Below are 17,150 nucleotides of genomic sequence, written 5' to 3' on the forward strand. Positions count from 1 at the left end.
TTGCCTTTCCTTTTCCTTTTCCTTTTCCTTTCCTTTCCCTTTTCCTTCTTTTCCTTTTCCTTTCCTTTTCCTTTTCCTTTTCCTTTCCTTCTTTTCCTTTTCCTTTCCTTCTCCTTTCCTTTCCCTTTCCTCCTTTTTCTTTTCCTTTCCTTTTCCTTTCCTTCTTTTCCTCCCTTTCCTTTCCTTTCCTTTCCTTTCCTTTCCTTTCCTTTCCTTTCCTTTCCTTTCCTTTCCTTTCCTTTCCTTTCCTTTTCCTTTCCTTTCCTTTCCTTTCCTTTCCTTTCCTTTCCTGTTCCTTTCCTTTCCTTTCCTTTCCTTTCCTTTCCTTTCCTTTCCCTTCCTTTCCTTTTCCCTTCCCTTCCTTCCCTTTCCCTTCCCCTTTCCTCCTTTTCCTTTCCTTTTCCTCCTTTTCCTTTCTTTCTTTCCATTTCCTCCTTTTCCCTTTCCTTCCTTCTCCTTTTCCTTCCTTTTCCTTTCCCTTTCCTTTCCCTTTCTTTACTTCCTTTTCCTTCTCCTTTCCCTTTTTCCTTTTCCCTTCTTCCCTTCCTTCCCTTCCCTTCCCTTCCCTTCCCTTCCTCCTTCCCTCTTCCCTTCCCTTCCCTTCCCTTCCCTTCCCTTCCCTTCCTTCCCTTCCCTTCCCTTCCCTTCCCTTCCTTCCCTTCCCTTCCCTCCTTTCCCTTTCCCAGGGAATCCAGAGCAGGAATTCTCTCTGGGAATCCCCAGATCCCATCTCTGTCCCTCTCCAGCTCTCCCGGAGCCCTTTGGGGGATTCCCAGGATCCAGACAAAGCCCGGGAAGATCCCTCTGGATCCACATCCCACCAGCATTCCGAGATATTCCCAGAGGGCTCCAGCAGCAAATTCCTGAGCACTGGGATTGGGAATGGATCCTCAAATTCCCAGCATGAGGGATTGGGAATGGATCCTCAAATTCCGAGGGTTGGGATTGGGAATGGATCCTCAAATTCCCAACTTGAGGGATTGGGAATGGATCCTCAAATTCCCGAGGGTTGGGATCAGGAATGGATCCTCAAATTCCCGAGGGTTGGGATCACGAAATGGATCCTCAAATTCCCAACACGAGGAATCAGGGAATGGATCCTCAAATTCCTGAGTTTTGGGATCAGGGAATGGATCCTCAAATTCCCGAGGGTTGGGATCAGGAATGGGATCCTCGAATTCCATGGATGAAGCCAACACAAGTAGCCAACACAAGGGATCAGGAATGGATCCCAATTCCAGCCCTGAGAGATTTGGAATGGATACCCCAAATTCCCAAGCATTGGGAACAGGGAATGGATCCCCCAATTCCTGCCTTGAGGGATCGGGAATGGATCCCCCAGTTCCAGCCATGGAGGATCGGGAATGGATCCCCCAATTCCATGGATAAACCCCAAACTGGATCCCCCAATTCCCGACACGAGGGATCAGGAATAGATCCCCAATTCCACGGATGAATCCCAAACTGGATCCCCCCAATTCCACGGACAAACCCCGAACTGGATCCCCAAATTCCAGCCTTGAAGGATCAGGAATGGATCCCAAATTCCAGCCCTGAGGATCAGGAATGAATCCCGAAATTCCACGGATGAACCCCGGGATGGATCCCCCAATTCCCGACATGAGGATCAGGAATGAATCCCAAAATTCCACGGACAAACCCCGAACTGGATCCCAAAATTCCAGCCACAAGAGATCAGGAATGAATCCCCAAATCCCACGGACAAATCCCAAACTGGATCCCCCAATTCCATGGACAAACCCCAACCTCGATCCCCAGTTCAGCCATGGAGAATCAGGAATGGATCCCCAATTCCACACACGAATCCCAAAACTGGATCCGCCAGTTCCAGCCCTGAGGATCAGGAATGAATCCCCCAATTCCACGGACAAACCCCGGAATGAATCCCCAATTCCACGGACAAACCCCGGAATGAATCCCCCAATTCCACGGACAAACCCCGGAATGAATCCCCCAATTCCACGGACAAACCCCGGAATGAATCCCCCAATTCCACGGCCGAATCCCGAGCCGGAGCCGGCGGAGCTGAAAGAATTCCCAGTTTTCCCCCGGAATTTGCCGTTCCCTTGGAAGCCGCCGGAGCCGCGGCAGCTGCTCCATGAATAATATAAAGGGGAAAAAAAAAAGCTGGAATTTCTGACAGGATCCGAGGAAGGCACAAAAAAGCAGCGGGATGAAAATTCCAGGCTCTGATTTTTCCCGGGAAAAGCTGGGAGTTGTTTTTGTCGTTATCCGGGATTCGTTTTCCACGGATAAATTCCCGATTTTTTTGTTTTATTCCCAATTTTGGTTCCGAAGGAAAAGCGGGACAAAAAGCTCCGGGATTTTTTTTCATGGGAATTTCTGAGCTGGGATCGAAGGCATCCCCATTCCCAGAAAATTCCCGGGATTTGAAGCTGGGAATGATCCAGGAGCATCCAAGTCCTCCCCATTCCCGGAAATTCCGGGGATTTGAAGCCAGGAACGATCCAGGAGCCTCCAAGTCCTCCCCATTCCCGGAAAATTCCCGGGATTTGAACCCTGGAATGATCCAGGAGCCTCCTGGAGGAGAATTCCCGGGATTTGGGTGGGGCTGGAGAGATCCAAGCCTGGATCCCTGGGAGAATCCAGCTCGGGATAATTTGGGATAGAGCCACGTGGTTTTCCTTAATTTCCCTTCCCAAAGCATTCCAGGACTCCTCTCTCCGAGTTTTCCAAGGTTGGGAATTCCAAAGGAATCGGATCCAAATCTCCCCGAGGACGGGAATCCTGCCCCATCCGTCGGGAACGACCCCTAAAGGCGCCTCCTCCCCGGGATTTAACGGGAAAATCCCAATCCCGAAAATCTGGAACTGAAATCCTGAAGTTCTGGAACATTCCCAGGAAAATCCCACCGGGATTTCCTTTGGAAAAGAGGGAAAGGGAAACGCGGAGGTTCTGTTCCGGGTTGGTTTTTTCCGGCTCTTTCCTCCCATCCCGAGTTTCCTCCTTTCCTGGGGAAAACTCCCAGGGAAAAATGGAAGGGGAAAAGGAAAAGGGAAAGAGAAAGGGAAAAAATGGGAAAAGGGAAAAGGAAAAAAGAAATAAGGAAAAAATGGGAAAAGGAAAGGGAAAAGGGGAAAGGAAAAGGGAAAAAAAAGGGAAAAGGGAAAAGGGGAAAAGGGAAAAAGGAGAAGGGAAAATGGAAAAGGAAAAGGGAAATGGGAAAAGGGTAAAAAAAGGGAAAAGGGAAGGGAAGGGAAAAAAGGGAGAAGGGGAAAGGGAAAAGGGAAATGGGAAAGGGAAAAGGAAAGAGAAAAAAAGGAAAAGGGAAAGGAAGAAGGAAAAGGGAAAAAAAGGGAAAAGGGGGAAGGGAAAAAGGGAGGAAAAAGGTGCGGAAAGGAAAGGTGCGGAAAGGTGCGGAAAGGTGCGGAAAGGTGCGGAAAGGTGCGGAAAGGTGCGGAAAGGTGCGGAAAGGAAAGGAAAGGAAAGGAAAGGAGAAAGGAAAGGAAAGGAAAGGAAAGGAAAGGAAAGGAAAGGAAAGGAAAGGAAAGGAAAGGAAAGGAAAGGAGAAAGGAAAGGAAAGGAAAGGAAAGGAAAGGAAAGGAAAGGAAAGGAAAGGAAAGGAAAGGAAAGGAAAGGAAAAGGAAGGAAAGGTGCGGAAAGGTGCGGAAAGGTGCGGAAAGGTGCGGAAAGGAAAGGAAAGGAAAGGAAAGGAAAGGAAAGGAAAGGAAAGGAAAGGAAAGGAAAGGAAAGGAAAGGAAAGGAAAGGAAAGGAAAGGAAAGGAAAGGAAAGGAAAGGAAAGGAAAGGAAAGGGATTTTTCCATGAGAATCCATGGATTTGCCGTTCCCTCTTTTCCCCCCAGCCCATTCCATGACGCGATTCCCGAGGAATGAGGCCGGATCCAGGGAAAATCGGAGCCTCAAAGGCCGAGCGCGTCCAGGTGCGAAACACATGAGCTCCAAATATCCCAAACATCGAAGGCAATTCCAGGGGGGAGAAAATCCCGGGAATTCCCGAGGAATTCCAGGAGTTAACGCAGGGGCTGGAAACCGACAGCTCCACGGAGAATTCCAGAGGAATTTTGAGAGAAGTGGGAATGGTTTGGGTGGGAAGGGATTGGAAGTTCCTCGCTCATCCCGAATTATTCCGGGATGTTCCCGTTGGCTCATCCCAAAAATAAATCAAAGGTGCCAGGATGGGAAAATCCGGGAATCAGAGGTGGTGGGATGGGGAAAATCTGGGATGGGGAAAATCCGGGAATGAGGAAAATCCTGGAATCAAAGGTGCTGGGATGGGGAAAATCTGGGAATGGAGAAAACCCCAAATCCAACCTGGACAAATGGGATTTGAAAGGGAACAAATCCATGAAATCCCCCAGGATGCGAATCCCGGGGATTATTTGGGAATGTTTCTCCCCCTGGGATATTCCGGATCCCTTCTGGGATCCCGGTTTTATTCCAGCCTCGGATTTTCCCACCGGCTCCGGGATAATTCCCATTCCCGGCGATGTTTTCCTGCCTCTCTCCTGGGAAATTCCCGGCCCATTTCGGCGTCTCTTCCTCATCCTCTTCTGTGAACGCCCAGCAGAAAAAATTCCAGTTCTTTTTTATCAATTCCCGGTTTTTTTCCAGCTCCAAAAATTCCCTAAAATCCCGGATTCCTCCTTTTTCCCATCAATTAAATCAATTTTAATTGAATTTATTTTAATTCCTATAAATTAAAATAAACTTTTGCTTCCCTAAAATCCATTTTTTATTCCTTTCCTTGTTTTTTATTCCCAATCCGATCCCGAAAAATTTCATCCCGGAATATTTTGATTTATTTTAATTTATTTTTTTGGGAATATTCAGCAGGAAAAGTGGGAAGGGGATGAAAATAAAAAGGGAATAATTGGGATTTGGGTTTAAAAGGAATTTCATGGAATTCAATTCCGGCTGTTTCCCGTTAACTCCGCGCTCCGCAGGTTTTTATGGAATTTTTTTGGGTTTATTTCGGGATCAAAGGCCCGGATTTGTCTGGTGTGGGAATTTCTGCTGCTCTTAATTCCCAACATATGGAATCACAATTCCCGAGCTCTCCCTCATTCCGGCTTTTTTTTTTTCCTTCGGATCCAGGGAAAAAAAATCACCAAAACTTCCCCCAAAAAATAATTATTAAAATGAAAAAAGAAATTAAATAAAATAATAAAAAAATAAAATAAAAAAAATTACAATTAAAATAAAAAATAAATTAAAATTACAATGAAAAAAAGAAATAAACGATTAAAATTAAAAAGAAAATAAAATTAAAAGTCAACTAAATTACAATTAAAAATTAAATGATTAATTAAAATGAAAAAGAAATTAAAATGAAAAAGAAATTAAAATGAAAAATCAATTAAAATGAAAAATCAATTAAATTACAATTAAAAAGTAAATAATTAAAATGAAAAAGAAATTAAAATTAAAAAGAAATTAAAATTACAATTAAAAAAATAAATAAGATAAAAATTAAGAAATAAATTAAAATTAAACCATAAATTAACATTAAAATTAAAAATAAATAAAAATAATAATAAAAAATAAATAAATTAAAACCTCAGCTCCCTAAAACCCTCAAAAAAAGGATTTTATTTCATTTTTAATTCCCTTTTTCTCCTGACTGGAGAGTGAAAAAAAAAGGACTTTTAGGTTTTTTTTAATTAAAATTAAAATCTCAGCTCCCTAAAAACCCAAAAAAAGGATTTTATTTTGTTTTAATTAAAATCAAAATATGTATAAAAAATAAAATATTAAAATTAAAATTAAAACCTCAGCTCACTAAAAATGCAAAAAGGATTTTAGGGTTTTTTTTAATTAAATTTAAAAGTTAAAAAAAAAAAATTAAATTAAAATTAAAACCTCAGCTCACCAGAAACCCAAAAAATGGATTTTTTTAAAATCAAAATTAAAAAATAATTAAAATTTAAAAAATAATTAAAGTTAAAATTAAAAAAAAAATTAAAATTAAAATCTTAGCTCACCAAAAACCCTAAAAAAGGACTTTTTTTTTTAAAATTAAAATTAAAATATATTAAAAAAAAATAAATTAAAATTAAAACCCAAAAAAGGATTTTAGTTTTTTTTTAATTAAAACCTCGCTAAAAACCCCCCAAAAAAGGATTTAATTTCATTTTTAATTCCTTTTTCTCCTGCCTGCAGAGTGTAAAAAAAAGATTTTAATTTTTTATTTATTTTAATTTCTTTTTTATTTATTTAATTAATCAAAATTTCAATATAAAAAAAATAAAATTAAATTAAAATTAAAACCTCAGCTCCCTAAAAATCCCAAAAAAAGGATTTAATTTCATTTTTAATTCACTTTTTCTCCTGACTGCAAAGTGAAAAAAAAATATTTTAATTTTTTAAAATTAAAATTAAAATATAAAAAAATAAAATATTTAAATTAAAATTAAAACCTTGCTAAAAACCCCCCAAAAAAGGATTTAATTTCATTTTTAATTCACTTTTTCTCCTGCCTGCAGAGTGAAAAAAAAATATTTTAATTTTTTATTCTCCTCCTCCTCTTCCTCCTCCTCATTTCCTCCACCCCTAAAACAACCACAAAAAAACCCCAAAAAGTTGATTTTTATTTATTTATCAAACTCCTCCTTTTAAAGCCCAATTTCTCCACGCTGCCAAGTTCAGACTTCAGGGCCGGGCTGGGAATTCTTCATTAATTAAACCCGGCTTTGTTAGGCTGGGTTTTAATTAAGAGCAGAACAAACCCTTGGTTTTTCCGGCTTTAACGGAGCGTGAGCGCCCATGGAAATCGGCCCCTAATTCCCAAATTTGTTTTGTTTCCCGCATTTTCCCACATGTCCATTTTCCAGCTGGAATGCAAATCCCATCCCGGAGGCTCCAGAGGCTCCGGAGGCTCCAGGAGACGCCGGGAGCCGGAAAAATCCCCCAAAAAAACCCGGGAATTTGAGATTTTTAATGGATTTTTAACCCTTTTTTTTGGGAAAAGTTTGGATTTGGGAGAGGTTTGGATTTGGGAAAAGTTTGGATTTGGGGGGAAAAGTTTGGATTTGGGAAAAGTTTGGATTTTGGGAAAATTCTGGATTTTGGAAAAGTTTGGATTTGGGAAAGGTTTGGATTTGAGAAAATTCTGGATTTGGGAAAAGTTTGGATTCCGGAAAAGTTTGGATTTGGGAAAAGTTTGGATTTTGGGGGGAAAAGTTTGGATTGGGGAAAAGTTTGGATTTGAGAAAATTCTGGATTTTGGAAAAGTTTGGATTTGGGAAAAGTTTGGATTTGGGAGAAATTTGGATTTGATTTAGGAGCGAGATTTTAATTTAATTTAATTTAAATTAAATTTAACAAATTTAAATTTCTTTATTTTTAACATTATTTTATAATAATAACAATAATAATAATGGTAATAATAATAATTATAATTATAATAATAATGTAAAAATAAAAATAAAAATAAATTATTTATAATAATAATTTAATAATTATTTTAATTGGATTTTCCAATGGTTTTTTTAATTAATTTTATTCCAATTTTAGGGAACAAATCCTAAAAAAATTCCACTTTTTTCCCCCCTCTGCCATGAATATTTTTAGGAATTTCCCGGTTTCCGGAAATTCCCAAACATTTGGGACCCCCAAACTCCCCCTGTCCCAAATCCGAGCTCCGATAATCCCTGGAAAAAGCCGGATCTCGTTAACCTCCGGATTTTCCCGGAAAATCCTCTTCTCTATCCATCTGCCTCCCAAAAAAACCGGGATTACCACAAGAAAACCGGGAATTAGCGCGGGAATCTGGGATTTGGAGCGGGTCCTGCTCCTTGTCCCTCCAGAGACGCCAATTCCAGATAAAAAAAATCCATTTGGAATATTTTGGGAGCTGAATTCCCGAATTTTCATGGAATTTTAACTTTTCCCTGCGGATTCCGGAGGATAAATCCGGGATTTCCGCCGGATTTCAATCGACACCGACGGATTCTATTTATAAATCCCAAAGGAATGGAGATGTCCTTGGCATTCCCGGTTTTTTTTTTTCCGGGAATGCTGAGCTCGGAATTCTGACTGGCAGCGATTCCAAATCCGTTAACTCTTCCTTGGGAATGGGAATTTTTACATCCCAGGATTTTCTGGGAATATTTCCAAGGATGTGACCTCAGAAAAGTCCAAAACCTGAATTTTTGCTTTTATCTTCATCCATAAAATTCCTCGATCCCAAATTTTTGGTTTTACCCCATCCCTAAAATTCCTGGATCCTAAATTTTTCCTTTAATCCCTAAAATTCCTGGATCCCGCATTTTTCCTTTAATCCCCATCCCTGAAGTTCCTGGATCCCGAATTTTTGTTTTCAGCCCCATCCCTAAAATTCCTGGATCCCGAATTTTTTTGATCCCATCGGAGCAGGAAATGTGGGAACTGTTCCCAAAAAAGGTTCAGAGATAATAAAAAAATTGGGAGAGGGTTGAGTTGGATCCGTCTGGAAAATTTGATCCCGGAATTTTTAAGGTTTAGGGATTGAAAGAGAGAATTTGGAATGGTGTGTGCTGGAGAATCGGGAAAAAATTCCAGATATCCTCAGAAAAACGGGAATCAAAGGTCACAGGATGGGGGAAATCCTGGAATTGGGAAAATCCTGGAATGGAGAAAATCCTGGGATGGGGAAAATCCTGGAATCAAAGGTGATGGAATGGGAAAAATCCTGGAATGGGGAAAATCCCAGAATCTCAAAGCTCCCAGGATGGGGAAAATTCTGGGATCAAAGGTGCTGGGATGGGGAAAATCTGGGAATGGGGAAAATCCTGGAATCAAAGGTGCTGGGATGGGGAAAATCTGGGAATGGGGAAAATCCGGGAATCAAAGGTGATGGGATGGGGAAAATCCCCAGGATGATCCCAAATTCCAGGGGGTTTTAAGGGAGGTTTCTCCTGGCTGGATCCCACGGGATGAATTCCGGGATCCGTCGCTTGCAGCCAGCGGAAGGCACCAGTATAAACCAGTTTGGGCAGGATGAGGGATGGAAAGGATTCCCAATCCCAATCCCAAATCCAGGGAGAGCTTGGAGCGGGGCCAGGAACGGGGAAATGACGGAATGGGTTTGGAATAGGCGGAGTCGGAGCTGCCAGCCTCCCTCAGTGGAGTTTAGATCATCCCAAATTCCCCAATTCCCAAATTCCCGAATTCTGACACGGCCGGCGCTGCCACCAAATCCTGGGAACGCAGGATCCGGCTGGGATTGGGCACGGATTCCCATGGCCATTCCCAATCCTATTCCCAATCCCAATTCCCAATCCTATGGCCATTCCCAATCCCAATTCCCATTGTCACGGCCATTGCCATTCCAAGTCATATTCCCAATGCCATTCCCATTCCAAATTCCCAATCCCAATTCCTAACGTCACTGCCATTGCCAATCCCAATCCCAATCCCAATTCCCAATCCCATTCCCATTCCCAATCCCAATTCCCAATCCCATTCCCAATGTCACAGCCATTGCCATTCCAAGTCACATTCCCAATGCCATTCCCATTCCAAATTCCACTGCCATTCCCAATCCCACTGCCATTGCCATTGGCACTGCCATTCCCAATCCCATTCCAAATCACATTCCCAGTCCCATTCCCAATGCCAATGACATTCCCAATCCCAATTCCCAGTGCCATTGTCACTGCTACGGCCATTGCCATTCCAAATCCGATTCCCAATCCCATTCCAGATGTCACTGACATTCCCAATCCCATTCCAAATGCCAATCAATGTCACTGACATTCCCAATCCCATTCCCAGTGCCACTGCCATTCCAAATCCCATTCCCATTCCCAATGCCGCTGCCATTCCAAATCCCATTCCCATTCCCATTGCCAATCCCAATTCCCAATTCCAATTCCCAATGTCATTGTCATTCCCAATTCCTAATGCCATTGTCACTGCCATTGTCATTCCAAATCACATTCCCAATGCCATTCCCAATCCTAATTCCCAATCCCAATGTCACTGCCATTGCCATTGTCACTGTCATTGCCACTGCCATTCCCAATCCCATTGCCATTGTCAATCGCATTCCCAATCCCATTGCCATTCCCAATCCTATTCCCACTGTCACTGCCATTGCCATTGTCACATTCCCAATCCCATTCCCAATGCCATTGTCACTGCCATTCCCAATCCTATTCCCAATCCCACTGACATTTCCAATCCTATTCCCAATGCCACTGATATTGCCATTGCCATTCCAAATCCCATTCCCACTGCCAATCCCATTCCCACTGCCAATCCCATTCCCACTGCCAATCCCATTCCCACTGCCATTCCCAATCCCACTGCCATTGCCATTCCAAATCCCAGTTCCCAGTGCCATTCCCAATGTCATTCCCAATGCCATTGTCACTGTCACTGCATTTGTCACTGCCATTCCAAATCCTATTCCCATGGCCATTCCCAATGCCAATTCCCAATGTCACTGCCATTCCCAATCGCATTCCCAATCCCATGGCCATTCCCAATGCCACTGACATTCCCATTACCATTCCAAATCCCATTCCCAATGCCATTCCCATTGCCATTCTCATTGTCATTGTCACTGCCATTGCCATTCCAAATCCCATTCCTACTGCCATTGCCATTGTCACTGCCAGTGCCATTCCAAATCACATTCCCAATGCCATTCCCAATGTCACTGCCATTGTCACCACCATTGTCACTGCCATTGTCACTGTCATTGTCATTGCCATTGTCACCGCCATTGTCACTGCCATTGTCACTGCCATTGTCACTGCCATTGTCACCACCATTGTCACCGCCATTGTCACTGCCATTGTCACTGCCATTGTCACTGCCATTCCAAATCCCAATTCCCAGTGCCACTGTCATTGTCACTGCCATTGTCACCGCCATTGTCACTGCCATTGTCACTGCCATTGTCACTGCCATTGTCATTGCCATTGTCACCGCCACTGTCATTGCCATTGTCACTGCCATTGTCACCGCCACTGTCATTGCCATTGTCACTGCCATTGTCACCGCCATTGTCATTGCCATTCCAAATCCCAATTCCCAGTGCCACTGTCATTGTCACTGTCACTGACATTCCCAATCCCATTGTCACTGCCATTGTCAATCGCAATCCCAATCCCATTGCCAATCATAATTCCCATTGTCACTGTGTCACTGTGTCACTGTGTCACTGCCACTGTGTCACTGTGTCACTGTGTCACTGTGTCACTGTCACTGTCACTGTGTCACTGTCACTGTGTCACTGTCACTGTGTCACTGTGTCACTGTCACTGTCACTGTGTCACTGTCACTGTGTCACTGTGTCACTGTCACTGTGTCACTGTCACTGTGTCACTGTGACACTGTCACTGTGTCACTGTGTCACTGTGTCACTGTCACTGTGTCACTGTCACTGTGTCACTGTGTCACTGTCACTGTGTCACTGTCACTGTGTCACTGTGTCACTGTGTCACTGTCACTGTCACTCTGTCACTGTGTCACTGTCACTGTGTCACTGTGTCACTGTCACTGTGTCACTGTCACTGTGTCACTGTGACACTGTCACTGTGTCACTGTGTCACTGTGTCACTGTCACTGTGTCACTGTCACTGTGTCACTGTGTCACTGTCACTGTGTCACTGTCACTGTGTCACTGTGTCACTGTGTCACTGTGTCACTGTGTCACTGTGTCACTGTCACTGTGTCACTGTCACTGTGTCACTGTGTCACTGTGTCACTGTCACTGTGTCACTGTGTCACTGTGTCACTGTCACTGTGTCACTGTGTCACTGTCACTGTGTCACTGTCACTGTGTCACTGTGTCACTGTCACTGTGTCACTGTCACTGTGTCACTGTGTCACTGTGTCACTGTCACTGTGTCACTGTGTCACTGTCACTGTGTCACTGTCACTGTGTCACTGTGTCACTGTCACTGTGTCACTGTGTCACTGTCACTGTGTCACTGTCACTGTGTCACTGTCACTGTGTCACTGTGTCACTGTCACTGTGTCACTGTCACTGTGTCACTGTGTCACTGTCACTGTCACTGTGTCACTGTCACTGTGTCACTGTCACTGTGTCACTGTCACTGTCACTGTGTCACTGTCACTGTGTCACTGTGTCACTGTCACTGTGTCACTGTGTCACTGTCACTGTGTCACTGTCACTGTCACTGTGTCACTGTGTCACTGTGTCACTGTCACTGTGTCACTGTGTCACTGTCACTGTGTCACTGTCACTGTGTCACTGTGTCACTGTGTCACTGTGTCACTGTCACTGTGTCACTGTCACTGTCACTGTGTCACTGTGTCACTGTCACTGTGTCACTGTGACACTGTCACTGTGTCACTGTCACTGTGTCACTGTCACTGTGTCACTGTGTCACTGTCACTGTGTCACTGTCACTGTGTCACTGTGTCACTGTCACTGTGTCACTGTCATTGTGTCACTGTCACTGTGTCACTGTCACTGTGTCACTGTGTCACTGTCACTGTGTCACTGTCACTGTGTCACTGTCACTGTGTCACTGTGTCACTGTCACTGTGTCACTGTGTCACTGTCACTGTGTCACTGTCACTGTGTCACTGTGTCACTGTGTCACTGTGTCACTGTGTCACTGTGTCATTGTGTCACTGTCACTGTGTCACTGTCACTGTGTCACTGTGTCACTGTCACTGTGTCACTGTCACTGTCACTGTGTCACTGTGTCACTGTCACTGTGTCACTGTGTCACTGTCACTGTGTCACTGTGTCACTGTCACTGTGTCACTGTCACTGTGTCACTGTGTCACTGTGTCACTGTGTCACTGTGTCACTGTCACTGTGTCACTGTCACTGTCACTGTGTCACTGTGTCACTGTCACTGTGTCACTGTCACTGTGTCACTGTGTCACTGTCACTGTGTCACTGTCACTGTCACTGTGTCACTGTGTCACTGTGTCACTGTCACTGTGTCACTGTGTCACTGTCACTGTGTCACTGTCACTGTGTCACTGTGTCACTGTGTCACTGTGTCACTGTGTCACTGTCACTGTGTCACTGTCACTGTCACTGTGTCACTGTGTCACTGTCACTGTGTCACTGTCACTGTGTCACTGTGTCACTGTCACTGTCACTGTCACTGTGTCACTGTGTCACTGTCACTGTGTCACTGTCACTGTCACTGTGTCACTGTGTCACTGTGTCACTGTCACTGTGTCACTGTGTCACTGTCACTGTGTCACTGTCACTGTGTCACTGTGTCACTGTGTCACTGTGTCACTGTCACTGTGTCACTGTCACTGTGTCACTGTCACTGTCACTGTGTCACTGTGTCACTGTCACTGTGTCACTGTGACACTGTCACTGTGTCACTGTCACTGTGTCACTGTGTCACTGTCACTGTGTCACTGTGTCACTGTCACTGTCACTGTGTCACTGTGTCACTGTCACTGTGTCACTGTCACTGTGTCACTGTGTCACTGTCACTGTGTCACTGTCACTGTGTCACTGTCACTGTGTCACTGTCACTGTCACTGTCACTGTCACTGTCACTGTGTCACTGTCACTGTGTCACTGTCACTGTGTCACTGTGTCACTGTCACTGTCACTGTGTCACTGTGTCACTGTCACTGTGTCACTGTCACTGTGTCACTGTGTCACTGTCACTGTGTCACTGTCACTGTGTCACTGTCACTGTGTCACTGTCACTGTCACTGTCACTGTCACTGTCACTGTGTCACTGTGTCACTGTCACTGTGTCACTGTCACTGTGTCACTGTCACTGTGTCACTGTGTCACTGTCACTGTGTCACTGTCACTGTGTCACTGTCACTGTGTCACTGTGTCACTGTCACTGTGTCACTGTCACTGTGTCACTGTCACTTCCCGACAATTCCCGGCTCTTCCCTGATTTTTGGGATGGACGCGGGATTTTGACATCATTTCTTTAAATAAACTCCTTAATTAACCTTAATTGACTTTAATTAACTTTAATTAACCTTAATTGACCTTAATTAACCTTAATTAACGAATGGACGAGCCACAATTCCGTCAGAAACAATCCAGGGGTTTGGAGCACGGAATTCCGGGATCATTCCAGTTGGAATTCCCAGATCATTCCTTGGGAATTCCCGGATCATCGAGGCATTCCCAACTTCCCACCTTCGGTATCTCTGCTTCCTTTGGAATTCCTTCCTTTGCAATTCATTCCTTTGGAATTCATTCCTTGGAAATTCATTCCTTGGGAATTCATTCCTTGGGAATTCATTCTTTGGGAATTCCAATTCCTTGGGAATTTATTCCTTGGGAATTCATTTGTTGGGAATTCATTCTGAATTTTTTGGAATTCATTTCTTTGGAATTCATTCCTTTGGAATTCATTCCTTGGGAATTCATTCCAATTTCTTTCAAATTCATTCCTTGGGAATTCATTCCTTGGAAATTCATTTATTGGGAATTCATTCTTTGGGAATTCCAATTCCTTGGGAATTCATTCCTTGGGAATTCATTCCTTGGAAATTCATTCATTGGGAATTCATTCTTTGGGAATTCCAATTCCTTGGGAATTCATTCCAATCCCTTGGGAATTCATACCTTGGGAATTCCTTCCAATTCCTCTGGAATTTATTCTTTTGGAATTCATTTGTTGGGAATTCATTCTGAATTTTTTGGAATTCATTTCTTTGGAATTCATTCCTTGGCAATTCATTCCTTGGGAATTCATTCCTTGGAAATTCATTCTTTGGGAATTTCAATTCCTTGGGAATTCATTCTTTGGGAATTCATTTCAATTCCTTGGGAATTCGTTCCGATTTCTTTGGAATTCATTCCTTGGGAATTAATTCCATTTCCTTGGGAATTCATTCCTTGGGAATTCAATTCCTTGGGAATTCATTCCTTGGGAATTTATTCCAATTCCTTTGGAATTCCCTCCAGAACTTTCTCCCGCTTTAAAATCCCAAGGAAAACCAAGATTTTCGTTCGGATTTCCCGCCAATGGAACGCGCCTAAAACACATCAAAAATCCCGGAAAACCCGACCAAATCCCAATAAAAAAATCCAGGATGAGGGATGGAAACTCCTCCCCCCACCCCAAATTCCCGGATTTTCTTTCCGATGGCGTTTTCCCGGCTAAAATTCCCGGTTCTTACTTTGTATCCTGGAATTGACGAAGGGAGGGGAGAGGTTGTCGTGGGAGCCGAGCTCTCGGCCGGCCACGTGCTCGTAGTGGCTCCCATCCCCGAAATTCTGCCGGAAAAAACATGGAAAACGTCAATTTGTACCCTTGGAATGGCGTTATCCTGAAAAAAATCCGGAATTCCTGAATTAATTTGAAAATTTCTTCCTTTTTTTATATAAAAATGAAATAAATGAAATGAAATGAAATAAAATGACATAAAAATAAAATAGAATAAATAAAATAAAAAAAATAAAATAAATAAAATAAATAAATAAATAAAATAAAATAAATAAAAATAAATAAAATAAAAATAAAATGAAATGAAATAAAAATAAAATAAATAAAATAAATATAATAAAAATAAATAAAATAAATAAAATAAAATTAATAAAAAAAAATAAAATAAAAAAAATAAATAAAATAAAAATGAAATGAAATTAAATTAAATAAAATAAAAATAAAATAAAATAAAATTAAAATAAAATAGAATAAAATCAAATAAAAAAAAATAAAGTAAATAAAATAAAATAAATAGAATAAAATAAATAAAATAAAAATGAAATGAAACGAAATAAAATAAAAATAAAATAAAACAAAACAAAATTAAATAAAAAATAAATAAAAATAAAAAATAAAATAAAAATAAAATAAAATAAAATAAAATAAAACAAAATAAAATAAAAATAAATAAAAATAAAATAAAATAAAAACAAAAAAATATTTATTTTTAATTAAGTTTAAATTTAATTTTTATTTCATTTCAATTTAATTTCAATTTAGTTTCAATCTATTTTTAATTTAATTTCAATTTAATATCAATTTAATTAACCATAATTTCAATTTAATTTCAATCTAATTTCAATTTAATTTCAATTTAATTTCAATTTAATTTACCAAGAGTTTTTTAATGAGAATTCCCTTTTTTTTTTAACAAGAATTCCCATTTTTTTAAAAGAAAATTCCCATTTTTTAATGAAAATTCCAGTTTTTTAACGAAAATTCCCGTTGTTTTTTGTTTTCCAGAGAAAAATTCCCATTTTTTTTGTTTTCCCATGGAAAATTCCTGGTTTTTTAATGAAAATTCCCATTTTTTTTCTTTCCCGCAGAAAATTCCCATTTTTTTAGTTTTCCCGCAGAAAATTCCCGTATTTTTTTGTTTTCCAGAAGAAAATTCCCAGTTTTTTAATGAAAATTCCTATTTTTTTTTGCTTTCCTGCGGAAAATTCCTGTTTTTTTTGGTTTCCCACGGAAAATTCCCATTTCTTTTGTTTTCCCGTGGAAAATTCCCAGTTTTTTAACCAAAATTCCTATTTTTTTTTAACAAGAGTTCCAATTCTTTTTAAAGAAAATTCCCATTTTTTAACGAAAATTCCCGTTTTTTTTGTTTTCCCGCAGAAAATTCCTGGGGTTTTTTTTTGTTTTCCCACGGAAAATCCCCGTGTTTTTTTTGTTTTCCTGCAGAAAATTCCCATTCTTTTTGTTTTCCCGAGGAAAATTCCCATTTTTTTTGTTTTTCCATGGAAAATTCCCGGTTTTTTTATTTTCCTGAGGAAAATTCCCATTTTTTTAATGAAAATTCCCTTTTTTTTTTGTTTTCCCACAGAAAATTCCCGGGTTTTTTTGTTTTTTTTTTTTTTTTTATTTTCCAGGGGAAAATTCCCGGTTTTTTTTCCATGTGGGAGAATATTCCAAGGATTTTCACTTACCCGGGATGGGCTGGGATGTCCCGCGTTCCCCCAGGACCCTGAGCTGCTCCTCTCCTCCACACCTGGGGAAAAACACAAACAAAACCTTTCATTCCCAGGTTTTTTTATGGAAAAATTCCACATTTTTTAGGGAAAAAAATTCCTCATTTTTAGGGAAAAAATTCCTCATTTTTAGGGAAAAAATTCCTCATTTTTAGGAAAAGATTCCTCATTTTTTAGGGAAAAAATTCCTCATTTTTAGGGAAAAATTCCCTCATTTTCCCAGATTTTTCAAGGAAAAATTCCCTCCTTTTCTCAGATTTTTTATGGAAAAAATTCCTC

General features: G+C 41.2%; 1 protein-coding gene across 10 annotated transcripts in view; it reads right to left on the minus strand.

The window, feature by feature from the left end:
* LOC131592856 (transcription factor 4) overlaps positions 1 to 17,150 on the minus strand; it is a 156,927-nt gene that overhangs the window by 73,953 nt on the left and 65,824 nt on the right. For all 10 annotated transcript variants that reach the window (XM_058864693.1, XM_058864681.1, XM_058864682.1 and 7 more), the window contains 2 exons: positions 16,830 to 16,891; positions 15,095 to 15,191 (listed from right to left, as the gene is read on the minus strand). In XM_058864693.1, coding sequence (XP_058720676.1) covers positions 15,095 to 15,191; positions 16,830 to 16,891 — 159 coding nt within the window. The remainder of the gene's footprint in view (positions 1 to 15,094; positions 15,192 to 16,829; positions 16,892 to 17,150) is intronic.

Source organism: Poecile atricapillus, chromosome Z, assembly GCF_030490865.1.
Source record: "Poecile atricapillus isolate bPoeAtr1 chromosome Z, bPoeAtr1.hap1, whole genome shotgun sequence".
NCBI lineage: Eukaryota > Metazoa > Chordata > Aves > Passeriformes > Paridae > Poecile > Poecile atricapillus.